This window comes from Pteropus medius, unplaced genomic scaffold (genome assembly GCF_902729225.1).
Source record: "Pteropus medius unplaced genomic scaffold, Ma_sr-lr_union100, whole genome shotgun sequence".
Lineage (NCBI taxonomy): Eukaryota > Metazoa > Chordata > Mammalia > Chiroptera > Pteropodidae > Pteropus > Pteropus medius.
Window position 1 is genome coordinate 3,929,416 of NW_024352947.1, and position 22,916 is coordinate 3,952,331.

General features: G+C 43.5%; 1 protein-coding gene across 1 annotated transcript in view; it reads left to right on the forward strand.

The window, feature by feature from the left end:
* The window catches only part of RYR2 (ryanodine receptor 2), a 535,670-nt gene that overhangs the window by 386,190 nt on the left and 126,564 nt on the right, over positions 1–22,916 (forward strand). Inside the window, exons 48-55 of the mRNA XM_039850351.1 lie at positions 5,135–5,304; positions 6,486–6,706; positions 8,016–8,106; positions 9,857–9,997; positions 11,346–11,509; positions 13,661–13,739; positions 14,769–14,858; positions 18,016–18,158. Coding sequence (XP_039706285.1) covers positions 5,135–5,304; positions 6,486–6,706; positions 8,016–8,106; positions 9,857–9,997; positions 11,346–11,509; positions 13,661–13,739; positions 14,769–14,858; positions 18,016–18,158 — 1,099 coding nt within the window. The remainder of the gene's footprint in view (positions 1–5,134; positions 5,305–6,485; positions 6,707–8,015; positions 8,107–9,856; positions 9,998–11,345; positions 11,510–13,660; positions 13,740–14,768; positions 14,859–18,015; positions 18,159–22,916) is intronic.

Sequence of the window (22,916 nt, forward strand, 5' to 3'; positions counted from 1 at the left end):
CGACCCCCTCCCGCGGCCCTCTCCCGGTAGCCTGAGCAGGAGGCGGCCACCGCTGTCCAGCGTGTCCTGGTACGATGCCTGGTCCCCGTGAGGGGCACTCGTGCTGGCCCCTGCGTTAGGGGACAGGGGTGGGGGCAGGCGACGGGGAGGAACCAGCTCTTCAGCCCCGATCGTGAGTTTTCCCTAAACTTTTTGACCAGGATAAAATTAAAGTTTATCGAATAATACTTTTACTTCGAAGTACAGCCCGACATTTTCTTCTTTATTTTATTCCAAGCTGTTATGTTTCATGCTGTTACAGTCATTTAAAAAATACTTGCCAGGGCCCATAAAATTAGCCTCACGGCCTGTTAGTGGAAAACAACAGAGTCCGAGACACACCGAGGTCACATGGGTTAGACAGACACACTCGGGACCCGTCTGAGCAGGAAGCCAGCGGACTTGCTCTCACCCTTTAGCACCTGTGGGGTTTTTGTTCGTTTTTTTGTTTCTTTGAGGGGGATAGGGGGGAGGATCTCTTTCTCTCACACCTGTGGGTTAAAACTTTATTGCTTTCTTGATATGAATACAGAGGAATCACAGGTTGGAGAAATGTCAGAATTTTAGATAACCTAGAGTCTGATATTTGTGAAACTGTAACTTACTAATGAGATTTTCATCACATAGATTGTCAAAAATCTGTATGGCGGAGGGCATTGTAGACAAAGCTTTATGATTACAGTATTTGTTTTCTTTCCTGTTAAAGTGAAAGATCCAAGAAAGAAATTATGCCAATAAACAGAAGATTTTTGTTCTTTTATATGAATGGGGGAAAAAAATCTTAGTGACTTAATAACAGACTAACTTGGCCCTTCTGAAATTTATCCATCTCAGTTGGGGACCTCCTACGGGTCAGAACTTATGCTTGCGTTTTGCATCCCGGAAACACAAGCTTCCTGGCCCTGAAGCCTGCACCCTGTCCCCGAGACCGCTGACGGTCTTGATGGTGTCAGAGCCTCGTCTTCATAATATTTCAGGGGCCTGCAGGAGTCCAAAATACTTGTTAGATTCATGTTCACCCCCATATTGTAAGCCCGTCCTTGGGTGAAATTGTGGAATACAGATAGAAATACAATTATATTTTTAGCACAAAGCAAGAAAGGGGCTAAATCAATCATAAATTTTAGTATATTTTCAGGTCCTAAAGATAATTTTCCCTTTGTATTCTAGCTCACGTTGTGGATCGATATTTATATGTAATTTTGGGAAATAAGCATTAATAGACTTATCAGATTCTCTATATATTTTAACACCCTCAACAGGATAAAAACTATTGTTGTAATGGATAAACCAGCTGGCCTAGACCGTAATACAGAACTTGGTGTGTGCTGATGTCAGTGGAGCTGGGTGAGGAAGTAAATATCTTCCTGGTAGCCTGAAACAACAGTTTCTGAACAGGATCTAATTTAATGCGTACACGTAACAGAATTATTTCAGACTTGGATTCCCATGTCAGTTTTCTGGACAGAATTATAACATTAATTTGACCAAGTTATTCTAATATGCCTTTATTTTCACTCCTGCAGCTGATTCATGCTGGTAAGGGAGAAGCCATCAGGATCAGATCTATTTTGAGATCCCTGATTCCACTGGGAGATTTGGTGGGCGTAATCAGCATCGCTTTCCAGATGCCCACGGTAGCCAAGGGTAAGGCCTGCTCCGGCTTCTTGTGGTTCAGTAGGACGTTGGATGGTGGTGTGTATTATAATTACTCAACATTTTTCTCCCTGGAGCATAGGGTCACTGCTTAAGTTTCTTTAAAACAAAAGAAGATCTACATAAAGTACATTATTTTACAAACTATTTTCTATTCTAATGATTTTTAAATAGCCCTGATTGCGATCAGGAAGCGAGCACCTGTCTTACCTAATTTCGCTCCCTGTGTTTCTCGTCCACAATCCTTAATTCACTCTTTTTGATAATTTTCATTATTACTTTCTTATAATGCTTTCCCCACCCCACCCCAAAAGCAATGATCATAGCTTTAACTTAGAGATTTGAAAATTCCCAGTGTATTAAAAGAAGTGCTCTTTTCAAGACTAAGGAGAAAATTCTGAAAAGATTTTTTTTTTCCCCATTTTGACCAAATGTTTATTGTCCTTTTCCAACACGTCACTTTTGGTTAAGAAACCGCTTAGGAGTGGTTTTCCAACATTAACTCAGAATCAGCCTGCTGTCTGTGTAATCGCCCAGCACGGTCCTCTCACCGTCCTGCCCAGGGTGGACGCGGGGAGGGAGGACGCTTTGCTTTGGAGCCAGCGGCAGGGCCTTGGCCCACAGCCACAGGAGTTCCCTGCGCTGCCCCAGCTGCGGTGGAAATGGCAAATGGCCCCTGACGGTGGCTCGGCCTCGTCAGCGTAAGATTGTGAAAAGTGAGTTCCATGTGTGCTAATCTTACAAAGCCACATCTTCCAGGTGACATAGTGGCTATAATAATTGAGCACTCATTACAATTTTGGGGAAGGCTGGACTTAAAATTTGTCCCATAGCTTTTTGCTTTCTCCACCTTAAGCGTTTTTTCCTTGTGTATATGCACATCATCCTCATCTTCCTTTTTTTTTTTTTTTTTTTTTGCCTCTCTTCTAACTCATAGTCATCTGCTTAAGTAAAATACCTTTTCCCCACCTTTTAAGCCACGAAATTGACGTGTCAGGATAAAGATGATAATACCAGTGACACGCAGATTAGTGAATAGAGAAGTGCTGAATGTTAAGGTAAAATCGATATATACAAAGAACCAAGAACATGGGCCGCGGGCGTCCAGACGTCCCGTTCAGCACTGCTCCAGAATCTTCCTACACCTCTTCATTTTTCTCCAATTATCCGCCTTCACCAGCCTTCAAGATTTTTCACACTTGGTTTCTTTCCTGTTCTACTTGTGCTATAAGGATATTATTTTATGATGTGTGCATTTTCTTCATAAATAGGTGAGGTATGTTGTCTACCTTGGGATTTAAAGTTTGTGTGTGTGTGTGTGTGTGTGTGTGTGTGTGACCTGTCACAAACACAATGAAACTTATTTTTAGAATGCAATCCACTAGTCATGGTTAAATTTCCACATTTTTCTTTTGCCGTTTTCCTTTTACAGAGACTGTAGACAGAAACCTGTATGTTTTTATTTTTCTGTGGTACCCATTTAAACCAACTTTAACACTTAATTCACCAATATTTATGTTTCAATGATGAATTGGTTGATTCTTCAGGCATCGCTGATTAGCAGTAATAGTTGTCACTACGTGTTCTATATTTAGTACGTGAAGTTCACCTATAAAGGTTGGTCCCTCCACCCCACTCGGTGCTAGCTAAGTCTTTCTCAGACCTTTTTGTCACACTATTCTAGAACTGGGGTGTGGCCCAGGACAGTGATCAAAGGGCGGGGTTCAGAAACCTTGCGGACAGACATGTACCTTCAGAAGCACAGGCGCTGCCCTGCAGCTCCAGCCCCAGGCAGGACGGACGGACCCCGCATGGTGGCCGTGGGAGGATGGGCACTGCAGGTCCCACAGCCCCCCTCACTCCAGTGCAAACCCCAGATGTCTGGGAGGAGGCAGTTCATCTGGTTCGTTGTCTCTGGTTGTTCGAGGAGTTGATGGAAAGAGCACGTAGCAGGTGGATGAGTCTCGAGTCCCAGCAGATGCAGTCGTAGCGTTCCTTAAAATGAGCGTCCGCTTGAATGAGTGTTCAAAACACAAATCTTATTTTAGGATAGTGAGTTGCTCACGGTTTCCTTAGGCTCAACTAGATGTTAAAGTCATAGAATATGATAAATTTAAACCCTCTATTATGATTTTTAGGAGAATCGAACCGGAATCTCATATAGATTTTTAATTGAAAATTATAGCATACTACTGATTTAACACTTGACATAAAATCGGCTTTGGTTGGCTATTAAATCCAACTTTAACTGGTTTAGATCGAACTTTGCCAGTTACTAGGCGTGTAACCCGGACGAGCTATTTAACTTGCCTGAAGGTCGGCTGTCGTCCTTTGTTCAGTGATTGTGATGTACTGACGTCACGGTGGGCTTGCGGGTGGTGTGCCCGACGGCCACACAAACCACGAGAACTGCTACTGCCGTTACTGTCCCTGTTGGCAGGACGGTATTAGGTTTGTTAGGTATTATTACAATTATAAGGAATGGAAGCTATTTGAGATTAGCCTTTAACCTACTTTCCCTAAAAACATTACTGTTTGTTCAGTTCATGATTTAAGTATCGACTTCATTCATTGACTAAGAATGAAAACAAAAAAGTTGTGCCTTTGTTCTTTCGGGATGATTCTGCATGCATCGTCTTTCCCTGGGTCCTTCTTTCTTTAACGTTGCATCGTTATTAATGATTCTGTGATAGTCTTTCTAGAATCTTAATGGTGTATTTTCAGTAGCAGTTGGCATAATTGTCACATGGTCAAACAGGAAAGGTTCCACTTCCTCAATATTTTAAATCGGCACATAGTCCCATAATTTCTCATATTAATGGTCCTCGACCTCTGAATCTACAGAGTTACAATAAAGGGTCAATACTGACTGTTTATAGAGAAAATAGTATGACTCGAATATGTTTTAATTGTTAATTCTACTACGATTAATGAAACATATTTCACTGGGAAGTCAAACTGGTTTCACAGAGTCATTTTATCGTTTTGTGGTTATCTCATCCATAAAGATGTAAACGTACAGTAATTACCACATGGGCGTAAATGAGTTTTATTAATGTTGAAAGGAGACACTCATTCTTTAAAAGAGTGGAAACCTTACTTTACATTTTACATTTTTCTGGTGTTTACTCCTAGTTTCACGGTGTGGATTTTGGATGCTTTTTTGTTTCCTTCTCAGCATCTGGCATCAGGTTATGTCCTGACCATGTGTGCAGTTAACAGACGGATGTGCGAATGATATTTAAATGACCTTGGCTTTAAATCGCACTGCCGTATTTCTTGAGCTAGATCCAGCACTTCCTTATGAGCGGTAGAAGAGCAGAAAACCTTCTGACCAGTAACTTTATGTAAAACATAAGGAGGCTGGATAGAAGCCGTGTGTGATGCATCTCGTGATGGCGTGGCCGTTGACTACAACATGTCGCCTTCTCTCTTTTAGATGGGAATGTGGTGGAGCCTGACATGTCCGCGGGGTTTTGCCCAGATCACAAGGCAGCCATGGTTTTGTTCCTTGACAGGGTCTATGGGATTGAGGTTCAGGATTTCCTCCTGCATCTTCTAGAGGTTGGCTTTCTGCCAGATCTCCGGGCTGCTGCTTCTTTAGATACGGTAAGGACTCGAACAGCTTCAGTGTCCGATTTATAACAGTCTTTCGTAGACAGACTCATTCATTCACTTATAGTCACTAAACGTGTACTGAATGACTGTTGTATTTTTAGGCAAGCAGTGGATAAACAGAAAATAAAATACATTGTGTCTGCAAGGAATTCATTGAATAGTGGAGAAAACTGGCAAGGGTAAGATGAGGATTCTGATCAGGTGCCACGGAGGACAATAAGAAGTCCTCTCAGGAGGTTCTGGTGGCTCCTGTTAGTTTGTAACTTGGCCCCAACAATGACGCTTCTCAGTAACAGCGATTAAAGCATTGACAAGGTTTAACGGGCATTGCCGGGTCACGCCGGTTACAGTATCATTTCGGTGTCTCGGTTTGTTAACGGGCAGGAGGTTAAGCGCTGCCCCGCATGGCCAGTGATGCACGATGGGAATCCGCCGTTACCAGTGTAAATGTTCTGCCGTTTGAGACATTCTGGAATAAGCCGTAACTCAACGTGTTACCCAGCGGCTATCATAATACCTCCCTTTATTCTCAGCTCAATGGGTCTTTTTGATTTCGGAGGAAAATAGGGCTTGAATTGAGAATAGCTCTTTCACGAAAGCCATGAGGGGAGAATCGTGAAAACGAAACTAAAATGTCCTGTTTCTTCGGGTGTGTTCACCTGAAAATCTGAGCCTAAATAGTATAGTTGACACCGTAGCAAGACAATCAGTCTTTGATTATTGGCGCTGATGGAAATGACTAGACATGTAAATAATAATAGTACGTAGAACACAGGAATCATTGAAGACTGTGAGACCCGTTAGAGGATAAGCTCCTTCCCTTTCCTCCCCCTCCCCGAGTAGCGTATTCACAGCCTTTGACATCACGAGCGTCTTCATCTTTCCTTGTCCTGCTGCTGATGTTTTGGTATCGACTACAAACCTCTTATCTCTTGGGCTTTTTGGGGAGATACCACCTCATTCATTTCAATGTTTTCATAAGCAATGGAAACTTATTTGTCTTGGTAAAAAATCATATGAAGCACATGTAAAGATATAACTGAGGAACACATTTCCAGTTTTCATATTTCTCTCGCTTTCTAGATAGTAAAATAACATGTCAATGTATTGATCCCGCGAGAGCTGTCCACTGCCAGACACAAGTGACTTTCTACTCTGCGATTCCCTTTTAGGCCGCGTTGAGTGCCACAGACATGGCCTTGGCCCTGAATCGGTACTTGTGCACGGCCGTGCTGCCTCTGTTGACGAGATGTGCCCCTCTTTTTGCTGGCACAGAGCACCACGCTTCCCTCATCGACTCGTTACTTCATACCGTGTACAGGCTTTCTAAGGGCTGCTCGCTGACCAAAGCTCAGCGGGATTCCATAGAAGTTTGTTTGCTGTCTATTTGTGGGTAAGTAGGCAACTAACTCTACACCAAGTCTCTTATTTAAGAAAGAGAATTTACTGTGTGGCCCTTGACAAATTGTTATGAATTTTGGAAACAGTTTCTGTTGCAACAAATTAACTCATCTTAGGTAGCTCTGTGTACTAAAGTGAGTCTTGTCAGAGCCCTGGTCAGGCAGGTTCAGGAGCGTTTCTCCAGACTCCACCAGGGGGCAGTGTTGGGTGCAGCCTTGGGTGCTACAGCGGACCAGGCGTGCTGCTCTGGATGCTGGTGGGCAAGGCCTCTGTGAGGAGTCTCTGCCAGTTCAATGTACGATGGATAGATTCTCCCCTTCTGAGTGTGTGCAATGGTTTTAACTCCCTTTCCAGAAGAGAAAAGAAAAAGATTTATTAAATATAAAAAAACGACACAGCATAATATTAAAGCACCACTTATGGTGGCAGTGATGAATGCTGACTGTTGCCTTCTGCCTGGAAAACCACTTCCTATAGATAGACGTGTTCACGTGTCTTCCCATGAAAACCAGAAACGTGTCTCCTCCCTCTGAAATTCTGACAGCGAAAGGGACAATTTCTCGGGCCCCCAGCGAGGATGGTGGCTGCTTCCCACTTGGGCAGCGGCCCTTGGCGGTGAAGGCTTACGCCCCGGCAGTGCGTGGGCAGAGGGAAGGTTTTCACTCACAGCGGGTTTGGAGCCGGACGGGACTGAGGGAGGTGAAAAATTAGCATATGCTATCACTTCCCTGACCCTAAAATTCTAGAAAATGGAATCAAAATACCTGTCTCACAGACCTCCCTGCATTGAGTGGGGTGAAGCAGCCAGGACGGCCTGACGCAGTGGCCGTTGGCCACGCGTTCACCACCTTTCCCTCCTCCTGGCAGATTTCTGCCTCCGCCGTTTTCTCCCCCTTGCTCCCCCACTCTGTCTTCCGCTTCTGGTCTGGTCACCGTGGACCGCGCCCCCCACCCCGCCGCCCCCCGTCCCCCAGAGTCAGGGGTGGGGGGGGAGCATTTACCAAGTTAACAGAAGCAGCGGGGCTGTAGTTGTACGTGTTGGGAGGGACAGAGCAGAAGAGGATCCTTTCCTGTGGCGAGTAAGGACCGGCCTTCAGGCCTGGGCACAGATGAGTCGGGAATGTAACCTCTTAAAAATTATGCAGCCGTCGCTTCGCCTCTGGATCGGGAGCTCCTAAACTTACGTCCTCTGAAGAGAGGGACACGTACAGGTGCTTGGCGTATTTAATTTAGTCTAATGAATTATCTACTTAGTTTAGGCACGTTTCTCTCCGTTATTAAAATGAGCTTTGTCCCACCAGCCAGTTGAGACCTTCTATGATGCAGCACTTACTCAGAAGATTAGTGTTTGATGTCCCGTTACTAAACGAGCACGCGAAGATGCCACTTAAGGTAAGTGGAGGAAACATTCGCAGTTATTCAATTCCTGGGTCTTTTGACTTTTTCCTATTGCAACATGTACATCTCTTAGATACAATATGTTTGATCTTTGATGCTGGAAGATTTCTTCTGGTTATCGAAATGGGCATACAGGTATAGATATATCAACCTAAAATGAACAAGCAGTAAAATACCATAGAAATCCTGAGATTGAGTTGCGGTCAGTGGAAATGAAATCAATAGGAACAAATGGGCCACAAGAAAAAGGTGAGCCAAGAAATTCTCAGGCTGGGAAACATGGTCACAGGCCTGATGTATTGGGAGGGAGCAGGCTTCAAAAAAGCGTTGCAAAAATGTGCACAACACACACACACACACACACACACACACACACACACACACACAACATTTTCTAAGTTGACAGCATAACGACAGTTTCCAGATATCATTTCAACAGGTTGAAAGATACCTTTCTGAATAGACAGTCACGGTTTGTCACAGCGGAGAGGTCACTGGCACTCTCTGCCCAGCTTTGCTAGTCTGTTCGTGAGCGGAGCAGCCCCGTGCTGCCTTCCCGACTGGGGTTGTTTTCCTGTCGTCTGCTAGTCCAGTGCACACTCCGGTTAAGATGCAGACTAGCAGCATGGTCTGTGCGTGGAGGCCACGGTTATGGCCACGGCCACGGGGTGGACTTGTCATACAAAATTCTCTTGGTATAGATGAACGGGAAGATACCTGAAAAAAGATATAGTGGCACTTTGTGTGACAACATTGTTGCATTACAGATATTTTTAAGTTAATCCAAGCAAATTCAATCTCAATATTTCATCATTCGAGATTCCTAAATTCTATATGTGTTTTGTAACTGGAAAAGGAGACCAAACTAGAAGAAATATTTCTACAGTAAGAGATGTAGTTAGCTTTTAATCTATTATTTTATAAACCTTACCAGCTTATTTTCCTCCTTAGAGAAAAGAGAATCCAAAATTTAACAGTTGATTCATAAAGATCATTTTATTAAGTCGGCAAATAGTTGTGAATGTATTAGTTACAGATCAAGAGTAAATTATCCAAAGAGCTAATTGAAAGATTCCATTCTTTGAACTTCCGGTCTAGTCCTGGACGAAAAAATATTCATAGCAAAACTGGAGAAGCAACATAGACATGCAGTAAGATAATAAGTTGCATCCATAACCACCAAAGAAATATAAAGAAATACTGAAGTAGGGCAGTTTGGGAGGTTTACTTAGAGACTTAAGTTCTGAAGCAAATTGTAAAGTGTAGTGACGAAGGACAGGCGGAGAGGAAGCAAAAGTATTCAGAAGTGTTTTCCCTTCGAGTCCACATTTCAGGTGCCGCATTCTAGAGATTCTTTTTTCTGCTCGGGGTCACCCTGACACCAGTCCCTCTGTTACATGCATGGATTCCAGGGGATGATGGCTCATAAAATTGCGAGTAAATGACAGCAACTAAAGTAGAACTCGGGGATGCGTGGGAAACCCTGCCGCCTCACCGTGAATGCTGTGCGGGATGCAGTTATTTGTAAAATTGGGCATTTGGTCTTCACGTGGTGATAAGTGTTGAATTTTGAAGAGACACAGTATACACGTTACTATGTTTTCTCGAAAATAATTCACAAGGATTGCGCAGTTTCAATTTCTGTCGACTCTATTACATGGTAGTGGAATGTCACATGGGAAAAATGGAAAAAATCTAAAGGGCTTCTTTAGCTTATTGCTTTTTAAATGAATTTCCCACCTAGCTGCTGACTAATCATTATGAAAGATGCTGGAAATATTACTGCCTGCCTGGAGGGTGGGGAAACTTTGGAGCTGCCTCAGAAGAAGAACTTCATTTATCAAGAAAGTTGTTCTGGGGCATTTTTGATGCCCTGTCTCAAAAGGTAAGTCATTATCTTTGTGGGTCTATTCGTGTGATAAAATAATTAAAGAGCCGTAGGTTCTCGATAAGACTTACTTCTCAAGACTTACAGAGTTTTCTATTTCTTTTTCCTCAATTTATAGCACATTTGAGAATGCAACTCATGTTGACTTCTCACGATTGCTGTGTTCTTTGTGGTCGTAACACTTTTGGAATTTAAAATGGTTCAGCATTTTAGGGAATTACACACACAGGATGATAAGTTTCTGGTGCATTTGGACTTAGGACTTAAACTCTTCCTAGTCACCGCCCCAATCTTATAAAACCTGAAGATGTTTTATGAAATATAAAAAATATTAAATGTTAAATCTCATAAAATTATAACATCCACTGGCCTAACTGACGTTGCTGCTTTGGACACGCAAGCAGCCTGCTCGGAGCCACCGTGCACGTGCCAGTCCCTCGCAGTTTCCGTTTTTGTAACGAGCGGCTCATACGCTCGCAGAAGGCTGGATGGTCGCATTGCAGAGGAGAGCGGAAGAGCGTGTTTCGTCTGCTTCTGCTTAAATTAGTCAATCAAAATCAGTTCGAGTCTCAGACAGACGTTACTAGACGACTGGAGAAGTTTGTTCCGTAATAGGGGACGTTTATCAGTGATTTCATTTAGAGGCTACTTACGGATGCTGCTTCTTGCTTAGTTGTCTTTGGTAAACAGAGTCCTTTTAAAATAACATGTCGAAGGTATTTTTAGAGGAATTTACAACATTAATTTAAAATTAAATGATTAAAGTGAGACAACTTTGAAATACTTGCTATTTTTGATTTTTAAAAATATCTTTAAATACGAATTTAAGTAATACTGTAGTTAATATACAAATACCTCTTCGCAGAAAGTTTGATTATACATGTTTCCTCTAGAATTTCTTTCCGAGTTCAGAATTGTATTTTGTGTAACTTTGGAAAGCGGCGCAGATCAGTTATAATTTCTGACTCCCAGGACGTTATCCTTTTGGTGTTTGTCCGCACAGTCTTCCCACGGGCAGCAATGATCCCCGCAGTGCTCACTGGCCGAACTTATGCTTATGTTCAAGTTCACATCCTTTCACATAGTGAAGAACAAATTTTTAGAGAGGCAAAGATTTTATCCTTCTACACTGCAACTGTAGTGAATCTGTCTTCAGCTTCTGTCATGTTTGAGCGGTTTCAGGCTCTATGTTCCATTTTCTGGAGAAAGATTCTGCCAGCATGCTGTTAGGCCAGGGTGACTCAGATTTCCTCTGACATCTTATCAGCCACAGTGATCATGTTGAAAACTTTTGCTAAATAGTCACATAGTATTTTTTTTTTTTTGGTCCTCCATTTCTTCTCAGAAATATGAACAAGAACTTTTCAAACTGGCACTGCCGTGCCTGAGCGCAGTTGCGGGAGCTTTGCCTCCAGACTACATGGAGTCAAATTATGTCAGTATGATGGAAAAACAGTCATCAATGGATTCTGAAGGGAACTTTAACCCACAGCCCGTTGATACCTCAAAGTACGGACTCTTTCTATTGCAGCAGATTTTTATTGTAAATGATGTGTGAAGTCTGAAATTGAATAAGGTACTAAAGTGAACTTCCTCTAACCCATGCCCCCTTTGAATTGGTATCCTTTTAACAGGAGTCCCTTTCCTTGATGAAATGACAGTAGTAGTAAAAAGAAGTGTACAAATATCAAAAGTAGACAAGGGGTCCCTTCTCGGGGACTCTTCATATAACCGGGGTTCTCTGTGTGTAACCACAGGCTGACATCTATAATAATGAGAATCAAGAAAGTATGTCAGTTATACTTAGTTGAAAATTTACCCTGAATGCCGAGGAGTGATTGCAGCCCACCTCTGTGTAGCATCTTTGCCGTGGATGCTCCCAGCATGCAGTGCGGCGCTGTTCCTGCGAGCCGCAGGCGTCCCCTCAGCACGCCTCGTCCAGCCAGGCCCAGGGGTGCCACTGGTGTGCAGCTTGCAGAGCACAGCGTGCGGGTGACAGGGTAGCAACTGAGAATATTTGTGGGGAAGTCAGCATGCACTGAGAATGCCGCGCGGCAGCTTACCTGCAGATGAAATGTCACCGAAACATCCTACATGCCCTTGGCTGAGCGAACCGTCCTGCAGCCAGGATGTTTGGGTACGCCAGCTGTTTGCAGTCTCAGTGCTTCGGCGGTTACTGCTGCAGTCCTTAGGGTCCTGCTTGCGAGGAAAGCTGCGCCTTCAGGCCCCATCGTCCTGTGGACCCCGTGGTCACTCAGCGGGTCAGCCTCAGCATGGACAGTCACTCTGCGTGGTCTGAGTCGGCTCGGGGCTCAGCTGTCAGGCTTCCAGGTGGCCCCCCAGATGGGTTAGCTTCCAAAACCAGGTCGTTTCAACCCCAGCGGTGTGCCCTTAGTGTGATGATGTCTTAAATTTGCATGTTTGGTGTCTGATGACAGTCCTGTGAGGAAAGAGTCTACCCCCAATGTTGGGCTTATGTGAGTGACCTTTTGTCTTTCTTCCAAAGTAAGTAAACCAAAACATCACACATTCACACTCCGACGTGGGTAAGTTTGTGGTTTGCTAACATATGACATAATCCAGGATTTGAAAATAACATCAGGACAGTGTCATAGTTTTGGTGTTGATCAATTAAATCCAATTAATTGAAAAGTGTAGGACATGTGTAGTAATTTACCTAAGCTTGCCCTGTGGGTATTTCTTAATATATTAGATTTAAACGGGGATATCAATAATTTCTACATCTCTGTGATTTTTGCATATTGTTACTTAAGTGCGTAGATGCCCTATAGTTCAGTTACTGACTGATAACGTTGTTGGAAAAGGACAGTAAACCGTCTGATTTCTCAAAGTTAATTGCATTATTAGGTCACATTTATTAATGAATAGAATCCATTATTAATGAATAGAATCTGTGAACATCCAGCCATAGATATATTCGATACTCGCAGGTCTTACATTTACCGTCAGACTGGGTCATCAGTTGCATGCACTCAGCATCTGTTCAAGAGACAATATTTATTTAAACATGAAAAGAATCAAGAATAAACATGATCAAAATCATACAGCATGAGTTGCATAATTACTTTTCCCTATAGTCCGTATTAGCAATGATTAGAACGACATGTATAGACCATTCATAATTCAAATCATTAACACATCACTAATGTCTGAAATTAATTTAAAATTTTAGGACACTTAAGTCACGTAACAGGTCACATTCCAGCCATCTTTTACTCATTGAGAGTAGTCGCGAAAAAGACAAAAGAGTCAAAGAACTTCAAAGGAACGTAGGAGAGCAGCGCATCTGGAGCTTGCTGCGTCTAACCATATCATTTAGGTTTCTAAAAACCTTTCGGCAGGATCTGTTCTCATCTTTGAATACATTCTCATTCCTTTTACTTACACTATGTATAGTTTTATTATATAACTCATATTAAGACATTGTAAAGTATGAATCAATATAAGAAGCAGGTAGAACATTATCTGTTTGACTTTTCTTACGTCGTTTCGATAATATGGAAAAGCAAATACCTTGTTAAAGTGATTTTTTAACAGTCACGCCTTGAATGTGATTTAAGTGGTCATAACCTGTGAATAAATCGAGTGAGTGCCTGTGGCTCCTGTGAAAATCAAGCCTGTCCTCTGTTTCTGTCGCAGTATTACAATTCCCGAGAAGCTGGAGTACTTCATTAACAAGTACGCGGAACACTCCCACGACAAGTGGTCCATGGACAAGGTAACGCCGGACGGTCGCCCTCTGATTCAGTCCCGAGCACGCGGCCTGGTCACCGCCCCAGTGCTGGCTGTGACGGGTCTCTGCAGACCAGGAGAGCCCTTTTCGTAACGACTCGCTAGTATAACATTTAGTCCTGCCACTAATGCACATGTGATGCACACGTGGATAAAGATATTTGTGTGTACATAAAAAGCACAGGTTTAAGAATTGAAAAAACCTGTGAATTAAATCATAAGTATAGTTTCTAAACACACATTGTTCGTGGGAATAACAGGTAATAGTCATCAAGTGCTTCAGGAAAACATGGTGACTCTGGGCCCAGAAATATTTTAAGGAAACTTTAGCAGGCGGCTCTTTGTTCAACGATTTAATTGATTATTGGTATGTAAGAATTAGGTGTCTGTTTTATGTAAAGACTGCCGGGTGGTGAGCTGGTGGGGTGGCGGTGTCGAGCTGTGCCCCATCTCACCACCCAGATTCTGGGGGCAGACGTGAAATGATATGGGGAGACGGCGGTAAGTAGCAACTCGTATGAGCGGAATAATTCGGAACGACCGTGTTGAGAGGGAATTGGATTTAGATGTGGGTAGAATGAGCAGCATTTTTCAGGAAGCTTTTAAATGAAACAACTGCTCCAGATTCCCTGCTTCAAAGGAATGTTCACACACACATGCCACAGGTAGGGTCCCACCGGAGGTGACAGAATGCACATCGAAGGGGCCGGCCCTGTGACCTCTGGCTGCCTTCTCCTGAGGCGGGGCGGGTGGGGGTCCTTAGTGACACAGGCATAGACCTGGTCTGTTTAAGGAAGGCTGGGTGCTCTGAATCTCTGGGTAGAAAGATTTGTTCCAGGTGATTACTCAAAACAACGTTGGTTAGGATGGAAACTTTTACATTGGCTTATCTCGATGAAATTCAAAACTTAATCCTTATCTTGGTTTGTTTTAGATTTATTTATTTAAGCACGCACTTGAATACACGCACACCTAAAATTAATACATGTAAAGCAATTTTGATGTTTTTTTTTAGTTGGCAAATGGATGGATTTATGGAGAAATATATTCAGACTCGTCTAAAGTTCAGCCATTAATGAAGCCATATAAATTATTATCTGAAAAGGTGACTTTTTTTTAACTCATATAGTATTAATTAAAAAAAATTTTCTTTGTTATTTAATTCCTTATTAAAATTTCTTTATATGTACTTTTACTTTTATTCCAAGGTCCCTTTTTTAAAAATTTATTTATTTTAATTAGTTTCAAGTATACAGTACATTGGTTAGACATTTATATAGTTCATAAAATGATCCCCCCCAATTGCTCCCTCCCTCCCCTGACCCTCCACCGAGCCAACGTATTAATGCTGACTGCATTCCCTCTGCTGTGCTCCCCATCCCCGTGACCATCTAATTTGTACTTCTTTAACCCTTCACCCCATTCTCCCAGGCCCACAAACCCCCCTCCCCTCTGTCCGTCACCAAATTGTCCACTATATTTGTGAGTCTGTTTTTGATTAGTTTGTTCTTTTTATTCCTTAGATTCCGCATATAAGTGAAATCATACAGTGTTATTCTTTCTCTGACTTAAATAGCTCTAGGTCCATCAGAGCGATATCTTTTTCCATCCCCTTCCTTTTAGTTCGTGTCTTTGAATCTGAAGTGAGTCTCTCGTAGGCAGCATATGAGATCTTATTTTCTTATCCATTCAGCCACTCTATCTTGGTTGGAGCACTTAATTCTTCTCCATTTAAGGTACTTATTGATAGGAATATAGTTGTTACCATTCTTTATTCCTGTTTTTGATACATGTTTTTACTTCTTAAAAAAGTCCCTTCAACATTTCCTGTAATACTGGCTTGGTGGTGATAACTTCCTTTAGCTTATTTTGGTCTGGGAAGCTCTTTATTTGTCCTTCAACTCTAAATGATAACTTTGCTGGCTAAATTATTCTTGGTTTTAGGTCCTGGGTCTTCATCCTGTCAAATATTTTTTGCCAAGTCATTCTGTCCTGCATAGTCTCTTTTGGGAAAGCAGCTGTCAGTCGTATGGATTTTCCCTTATAAGGAATTATCTGTTTTTCTTTTGCTCTTTTGAATATTCTTTCTTTGTATTTAAACTTTGGCATTTTCCTTATGATGTGTCTTGGTGTGGGCCTCTTTGGATCCCTGATTTTTGGAATTCTCTGAGCTTCCTGGGGTTTTATGTCCATTTCCTTCACCAGGTTAGGGAAGTTTTCTATCATTATTTCTTCAAACAGCTGTTCAACATCTTGATTTTCTTCAGTTACGCCGATCAGACAGATATTTGGACCCTTAATAGTGTCTCATATGCTCAAATTATTTTTATAGTCTTGGCATCTTATTTCTTGCCATTCTGATTGTGTGTCCTTGGCTTTCCCATCCTCTAGATATGGCATTTGATCCTTTTCTTTATTCATTTATTCATTTTGTTTGTTCCTTTGTTCCATTTAATATACCTCTCATCTCAGATAATATGTTCTTCATTTCAGACTGGTTCCCTTTTTAAATTTTCATTTCCATTTTTATGTTTGTTTGTTTTTTTATCTCTTTGCTGAATTTATCTACACTTCCCAAAAGTTCATTGAGCATCTTTATAACCAGTGTTTTGAACTCTGCATCTGTAGATTGCTTGACTCCGTTATTCCTAGATCTCTGTTCTGTTCCCTCATATGGTTTCTGCTTCTTTGTCTTCCCATTTCGGCTGCCTTTCCGTGTCTGTTTCTATGTAATAAGCAAAGCTCCTAGTCTCTCGGTCTTATTAGTGTGGATTTATAAGGTAAGTGTCCAGTGGCAGAGCCTTGCGAGGGATTCAGCTGCAGGCCAAACTTAGCCCAAGCCTCTACCCCTCCGGGGCCACCTGTTAAGATTCACGAAGCAAGCAATCCACAGATGCTGTGCTTATAGTTGCCTCGAAAAGTCACACCAGAAGCTGAGACCAGCTGGCTCTAGTGTAAGTCTAGGCGCTGCTCAGCAAGGAGCACCTGACTCGCTGAGGACACACCTGGATGTGGCCTGGGTGGGGCCCGAGTTGGGGGAGGTGGGATTTCAGGGAATCCCCTGGGCGGAGCGACCTCTGTTATCCTGTCTGATGATGTCATGGCTATGGCGGCACCGTGTCCCTGCACTGGTAGCGGGGAGGGTTCAACAGGGAACAGTGGATACCGCCAGCACTTCTGTACCGTGCGAGTCTTGTCTCAGGCCTCACTCCGACAGTGTCCCCCTGTGAGTCCCTGGCGCTCCCCGCACGCAGCCGAACCCGCCGTGGTGCTCAGAGCGAGCAGGTCCATCTCTGCGAGAGTCCCCTGCGGACGCGGCCCCTTTCAGAGGCGTCTGCTGCTGCCGCTGCCGCAGCCTCCGCCTGAGCAGCTGGAGACCCGGCAGCCCCGCGTCCTCGCCCCGTCCCTCCTTCTGCCATCGCGGGGCGCTTTCTTGGACTTCTCCCTGGTCGTGTGGCTTGTTCATCAAGATCCCGGGAGATTTTTCCTTGCTGCTGCTCCTTGTTTCCGTCACGACTTTGGTCGCCAGAGGGATGAACAGAGCCTCTGTCATCTACACCATGTTCTTTTTCCTCTCAAAGGTCCCCTTTTTATTGTCTTTTTCTCTCTATTATTTTCTGTCTGTACCTAATTGGTTATTCTATTCTCTACTTGATATTTTTCTGTTCCTTTTTGAATTTTATTCCTGTCCCGGAATTTTAAGGACTTTAGAAAATTTTCTTATTCTTAAGCGTTTCTTGCTGAGGGAAATTGAAGTCATATTTTAATATTATTATTTATAACTTTACATATTTTACTTCTTTGGGAGGAGATTAGTATCTTGACAAATGAAGTGGAAAGGATTTTCTAGCTTGATGGCTACGGAGGATACATGTTTTTCCTTCTTAAAGAAGTCCCTTCAACATGTATTGAGATGGTAGAAAAACCTTCCTGTGTTTATACAATCCATACTTTCCCTGATTGTGTTTCTACTTTTAGTTTCTGTCTACAGTGTCCGGAGCTGGGCACTTAATGGGGAGACAGCTCGGTGCCGTGGTCAGCGGGGTCCCATTGGCAGCGTCAGCCGAGCTGGGTCTCAGCTCACTCTCCGTGTTTCAGAATTTTTACTCTTCTTTTTCAGTTTTAAATAAACGATGTCCATCAATTTTTTCAAAGTGAAGGAAATCTATTCAAAATAAAACAGTAAATATTTTTAAAATTTCATTTGGATTCATAATATTTCCCCGCCATTTTATCTTTTCTTCCTTTTTTTTTTTCTCTAGGAAAAAGAAATCTATCGCTGGCCAATCAAAGAATCTCTGAAAACGATGCTGGCTTGGGGCTGGAGAATCGAGCGGACGCGGGAGGGAGACAGCATGGCGCTCTACAGCAGGACCCGCCGCATCTCGCAGACGAGCCAGGTCGGGTCCCCTGTCGACGCTGTTTTAAATAATTTAAATCTTTTATTTAATTCTTTGGCTTTCCAAAACAAAGAAACAAAATTTTCGAAGATTAATAGAATTTAGAAGGGGCAAAGGCTATATTCCTTTTTTAAGACGTGTAAGCGCGCTTGAACCTGAGCCAGTCTCCCGCGAGACCGGGAGGAGCCGCAGGGCAGGGCCTCGGGCTGGGCCTGGGGAGGGAGATGTGCGCCTCCCAGTGGCTAGTCCAGAGGTATCTCCTCTCCTTTCCAGTAAGAACCGGATGTCGGTTCTCAGGGAAAAGTGATGGTCAGACAGTCATGGTCCAGGTTTAGAGCCCGCGTGGGTATTTCACACAGGTGAGCTGGAGCACCTGCTCACAAGCACAGCAGGGTCAGAGAGCTCATCGCTGTGGGCGTGTCAGGAAGTCCCGTCTGCTCACAAGGCACTCGCTTTGGGGCCCCCGCTGTCTCCAGATGGGCTGCCTGCATGCCACTCGTCTGTTTGCCTCAGTAAACGGTAGCTCTTACCATCACTATTATTTTTTAAACGTTTTTCATGTTTTAAGTGAGAACATTTCAGTAATGGTAAATAAAAGAATGTGTTTGCGTTTGTGGTACTTTGATCTGTTAGTAATAAATAAAGAATATTTCTATCGGTATGAGGAGTGGAAAGCAAAGCCCAACAAATGCCACAACTGTATTTATAATCCTTGTGATTATTTTCACCCCAGCGTTCTTTAAGCATAAACCAACATTACCCGAAATGGTAAAATTTCTTAATCACTAACCTTACAGTATTATCCTCTTTTTCGACTGTCATCTTGACAAATTTCTTAGAGTCTTTTCTTCCCTTCATTATCGATTTCTCATATGATTATGACGATAACTTCCATTATGGAATAGATAAACTCAGTGAATTAAGGAACACTCTTCATGGCATCAGTCTACAGTAAGGACTATAGATCGATGAGTTGAGATTTCCCGTGGACATGATCCTGGAGCCTGGTGTTCTCAGCTTCCTTCCCTTTGGGGCTCAGCACGCCCTCTGAGACACAGAAGTGGCCCCTCACTAGGCAAGATTTGCACAGCTGCCTGGGCTGAGGTCCTGGCTCACCACCCAGTGGCCAGCTGGGTGAGCCGTAGCAGACTGATGGGCGTCTCCATGCTGCAGTTTCTCATCTTTGGAACAAAGCAGATGAGAGCATCGACTTTAGAAGATTGTTGTGAGGATTGAGTTATTATGTTTCCAGATCACTTAAAAGAGTGCCTGGTGTATTTCAATAATTCCTATTATTTTAAGTGGATCAATAATGTTGTTAATGTGTTTTGCTTACCACAAACACCCAGGAAGACATGAATCGTGATTTCAGGAAATTCGCCACCCACTCAGGGGTTTGTACTTGCGTGCGAGATAATGATAACGGCAAAGCCAGGAACACCTTGGGGAGATGCGGGGCAGGGCATCGAAGTGCAGATAGAGTCAGACGTGAGGCACGCAGATTAGAGGGCTGAGTGTGTGGACTCTCGGTCCGTGGTAAAGCCAGCATGAGCAGAGGACCCTTCTGACAGTCTCAGGCACATCCCACAGATTCTCAACAATTATTTATTTACCCCCAAATTCTAATTTCCTAGCTTGTGTCTGTGTTTCAGTACTGCACATATGGGATAAAAACTGTTTAAACAAATGAAAAATAATCTAACCTGCGGGGAGAGGGGATGGGAATGAGAGTTTTGGAAGACATTACTCATCTAGAACTAAAACACATGCGAGGAGACAGGAATTGTTCATTCATTCCTTCAGCAGATATTAACTGAGCACCTACTACGTGCCGGTCATGATTCCAAACTTTTCAGATAGGTCAGTGAACAAAATAGACACAAGTTCTGTTTTCATGGAGCTTTAACTCCAGTGGGAAAAATAAATCATAGCTCAGTAAATTATATGCTATGCTAAAACACGATCAATATTATAGGAAAAAGACAGGATGGAAAGGCAGATTGGGAGGGCAGAGGGCGGGGTCGGGTAGCGTTAGGGATGAGATGCATGCATGGCTGTCAAAGAAGGCTTCGTAGATGAGGCGAGCCGAATAGAGGCCTGGACGAGGTGCGGAAGCTACGCGGGTTCGAGGAAGGATGTTCCAGGTGTTGCCCACGCGCTGCAGTGTGGGCGTGGCCTGGCACGTGTGGGGGGCCACGTGAGCCGGCGAGGTTGGGGCTGAGTGAGCAGCGAGAGGGCAGAGGTCCCGGGACCACATCACACAGGGCGCGGCCATTCTAGGGGCTTTGTGTGCTATAATCCTTCTGAACCTCTTCTCTTTTCTGTTTTTTTTCACTCATTTTAAAGTGGTAAAAAAACAGAATAGCTATTTTTCAAAGCTGTTCTAAAAATATGTTAATTTACGTGTCTCACACAGAACCAGTCACAGGGTGGTGGTTACTGCTGCTGCTGTCGCTCATCAGACTAGAATTAACTAAGGGAACAGTACGGCTCCTCGTTCAGAGATGGCGTGTGTTCTCGGTGACCTGCCATCTTAGAAGACCCGGCGGGTCTTCTGGTTTCTGTGTATGTAAGATAGAGAAAGAAGTCATGAAAACACAAAAAGAATCTGTCCCTGAATAAACAGATATCTACTTACATTCTTTGAACCAGCCTCAATAATTTAATCTCAACCCGAAAGGCTATAAATGTCAGTTATATAAGGAACGTAGTCTAAGAAGACATTAAATCGTGGAATTATATTTTAGGAATGAATAAAGTTATCGATATCAGCTCTATTTTATTCCTTTAGTCAACAGAATTTACAGAGTCTAAATGTTATTTTTTATCCATTTTAAGATACATATTTGATGTATTTCAAAATCCGTAAGATTGGAAATCATTTTTAGTCCCCAAGTTGATGAAAGATGGCAGTGCCAGGCTCTGGGAATGCACGATGAACGTGAGCCAGCCTGTGCCCGCGGATCTTTATAGTGGGATGATTTATAACTCAGGAATAACAGATATTCTAGATATATAATTCTGACAACAGAATGGACAGTGAATAAAGAAGGGAGACATAGAAGGCAGAAAAACAACCTCCTCGTGAGGATATTGCAGACATCCCACAAAACCAAGCGAGAACATTAGCTATCTGAATTAGAGCAAAGACGATAGAAGTGGAAGTGGCTGTATCCCGGAGGAGTTTTTCAGGTAGGAGACAGGATTTTGTGATGAGCCGATAGATGCCAGCAGACGAGGAGTACTCATAGGGGACCGCGTGGGTCTGGGCCGGGCAGCCGTGGGTGGTTGTGGGAGGGGTGGCAGGGAGCGTGACAGTGCTGGAGGACAGCACGGCGAGAATGGCGACTTGGATTTTAGATGCTGTGTAAAGCAGAGTTACGGCTCCCAACGCTGATCCCCAGTCACCGTATTACAGAAAAGTTGCAAAAATCAGACCAGTGAGAAACCAGGCAGCACTCAGAGAGTTGGAGAACTCAGGTTTACTACACTGGCGGTCCCAGAGGAGCTGGCGCTCTGGAGATCAGGGCCCCGAGCTCAGTCGCAACATTGCTTATATAGAACTTATGTGGCATGGGCTGATAAGTTAATTTGTCCTCATACGATTACAAAGTGCAGGAGTTGCTCTGGGTGGCAGGCAGTTACAGAGAGTTACAAAGCCCGGGAGTTTCTAAGGGTACAGGCAGTTACATTTGTTGCTTGAACAGCAAAGGGGAAGATGAGTCTTTAGTTAATTCCGAGTAAGGTCTGTACAATAAGCATATCTACAGAAGCAGAACAAAGAGTGATTAGCCTCTTGAGTGAAAAATTCCTCTTCAACTGGAGTCTGAAAATGTGGCTTTACTTGAGCTTTGCCAGAGTGACTGAAGTTGACCTCGAGATGGGGAAGATTATACTGAGTTATCGGTGGGCCCCGTGGAATCACGGGGACCTGTAAAAGTGAAAAGCCCCTTCTGGCCTTGGACAAGGGAGGTGTCTGGAAGGATGGTGGGGGAGATGTAATGCTGCTGGCTTTGAAGATGGGGGAAAGACACGTGGTGACCTTTCGAAGTTGGAAAAGGCAGGGAAAACATTCACAGAACCTAGAAAGGGACACGGCCCCACTGACACCTTGATTTTAGCTCATTGAGGCCTGTGTCAAACTCTTAACAACTCTGTGCTGTTTTAAGGCACGGAATTTGTGGTAATCTCTTACAGCGCCAATAAAAATTAACGTAGATGTAGAATCCCAAATGGAGATGGCAGTGAATAGTCGAACATTTAAATGCAGAGCACAGGAGCGGCGTTAGGCTAGATCAACTGGTTTTCGGTTTAAGAAATGATGGATAAGTTCAATATCTAAAGTAGATATGAATATTGACACCTAGAGAAGGCGTTTAGAATAAAGAAATAAACAACTGACAAAGACTTAAAAGTGATCTATGGAAGTGGAGCCAGAGTCGGAACCCCAGGTACAGAAGTCACAGGGGGGAGTGGAGGGCCAGGAGGGGGCTTTGTGGCATCTGAAGGACGGGGCTGCGAGGAGAGGTGGACGGTAACTGGGAGAGGACTTTGAAGGTAGCATTTGGAAAGGGAACACTTCGGAGGGCAGTTGCAGTGGATTGGTGGGGGAGGAAACGTGTCACACCGAACTAAGCGGGGAGGCGGCGACAGCAAGAGAGAAGTAGACCTGCGGTCACACCTGGGCGGGGATCCTGTCCGCTCAGATTTGTAGCTCTGCGACCTTGCGTAAGTGACCTGTGCTCTCTAAGCTCTGGGACTTT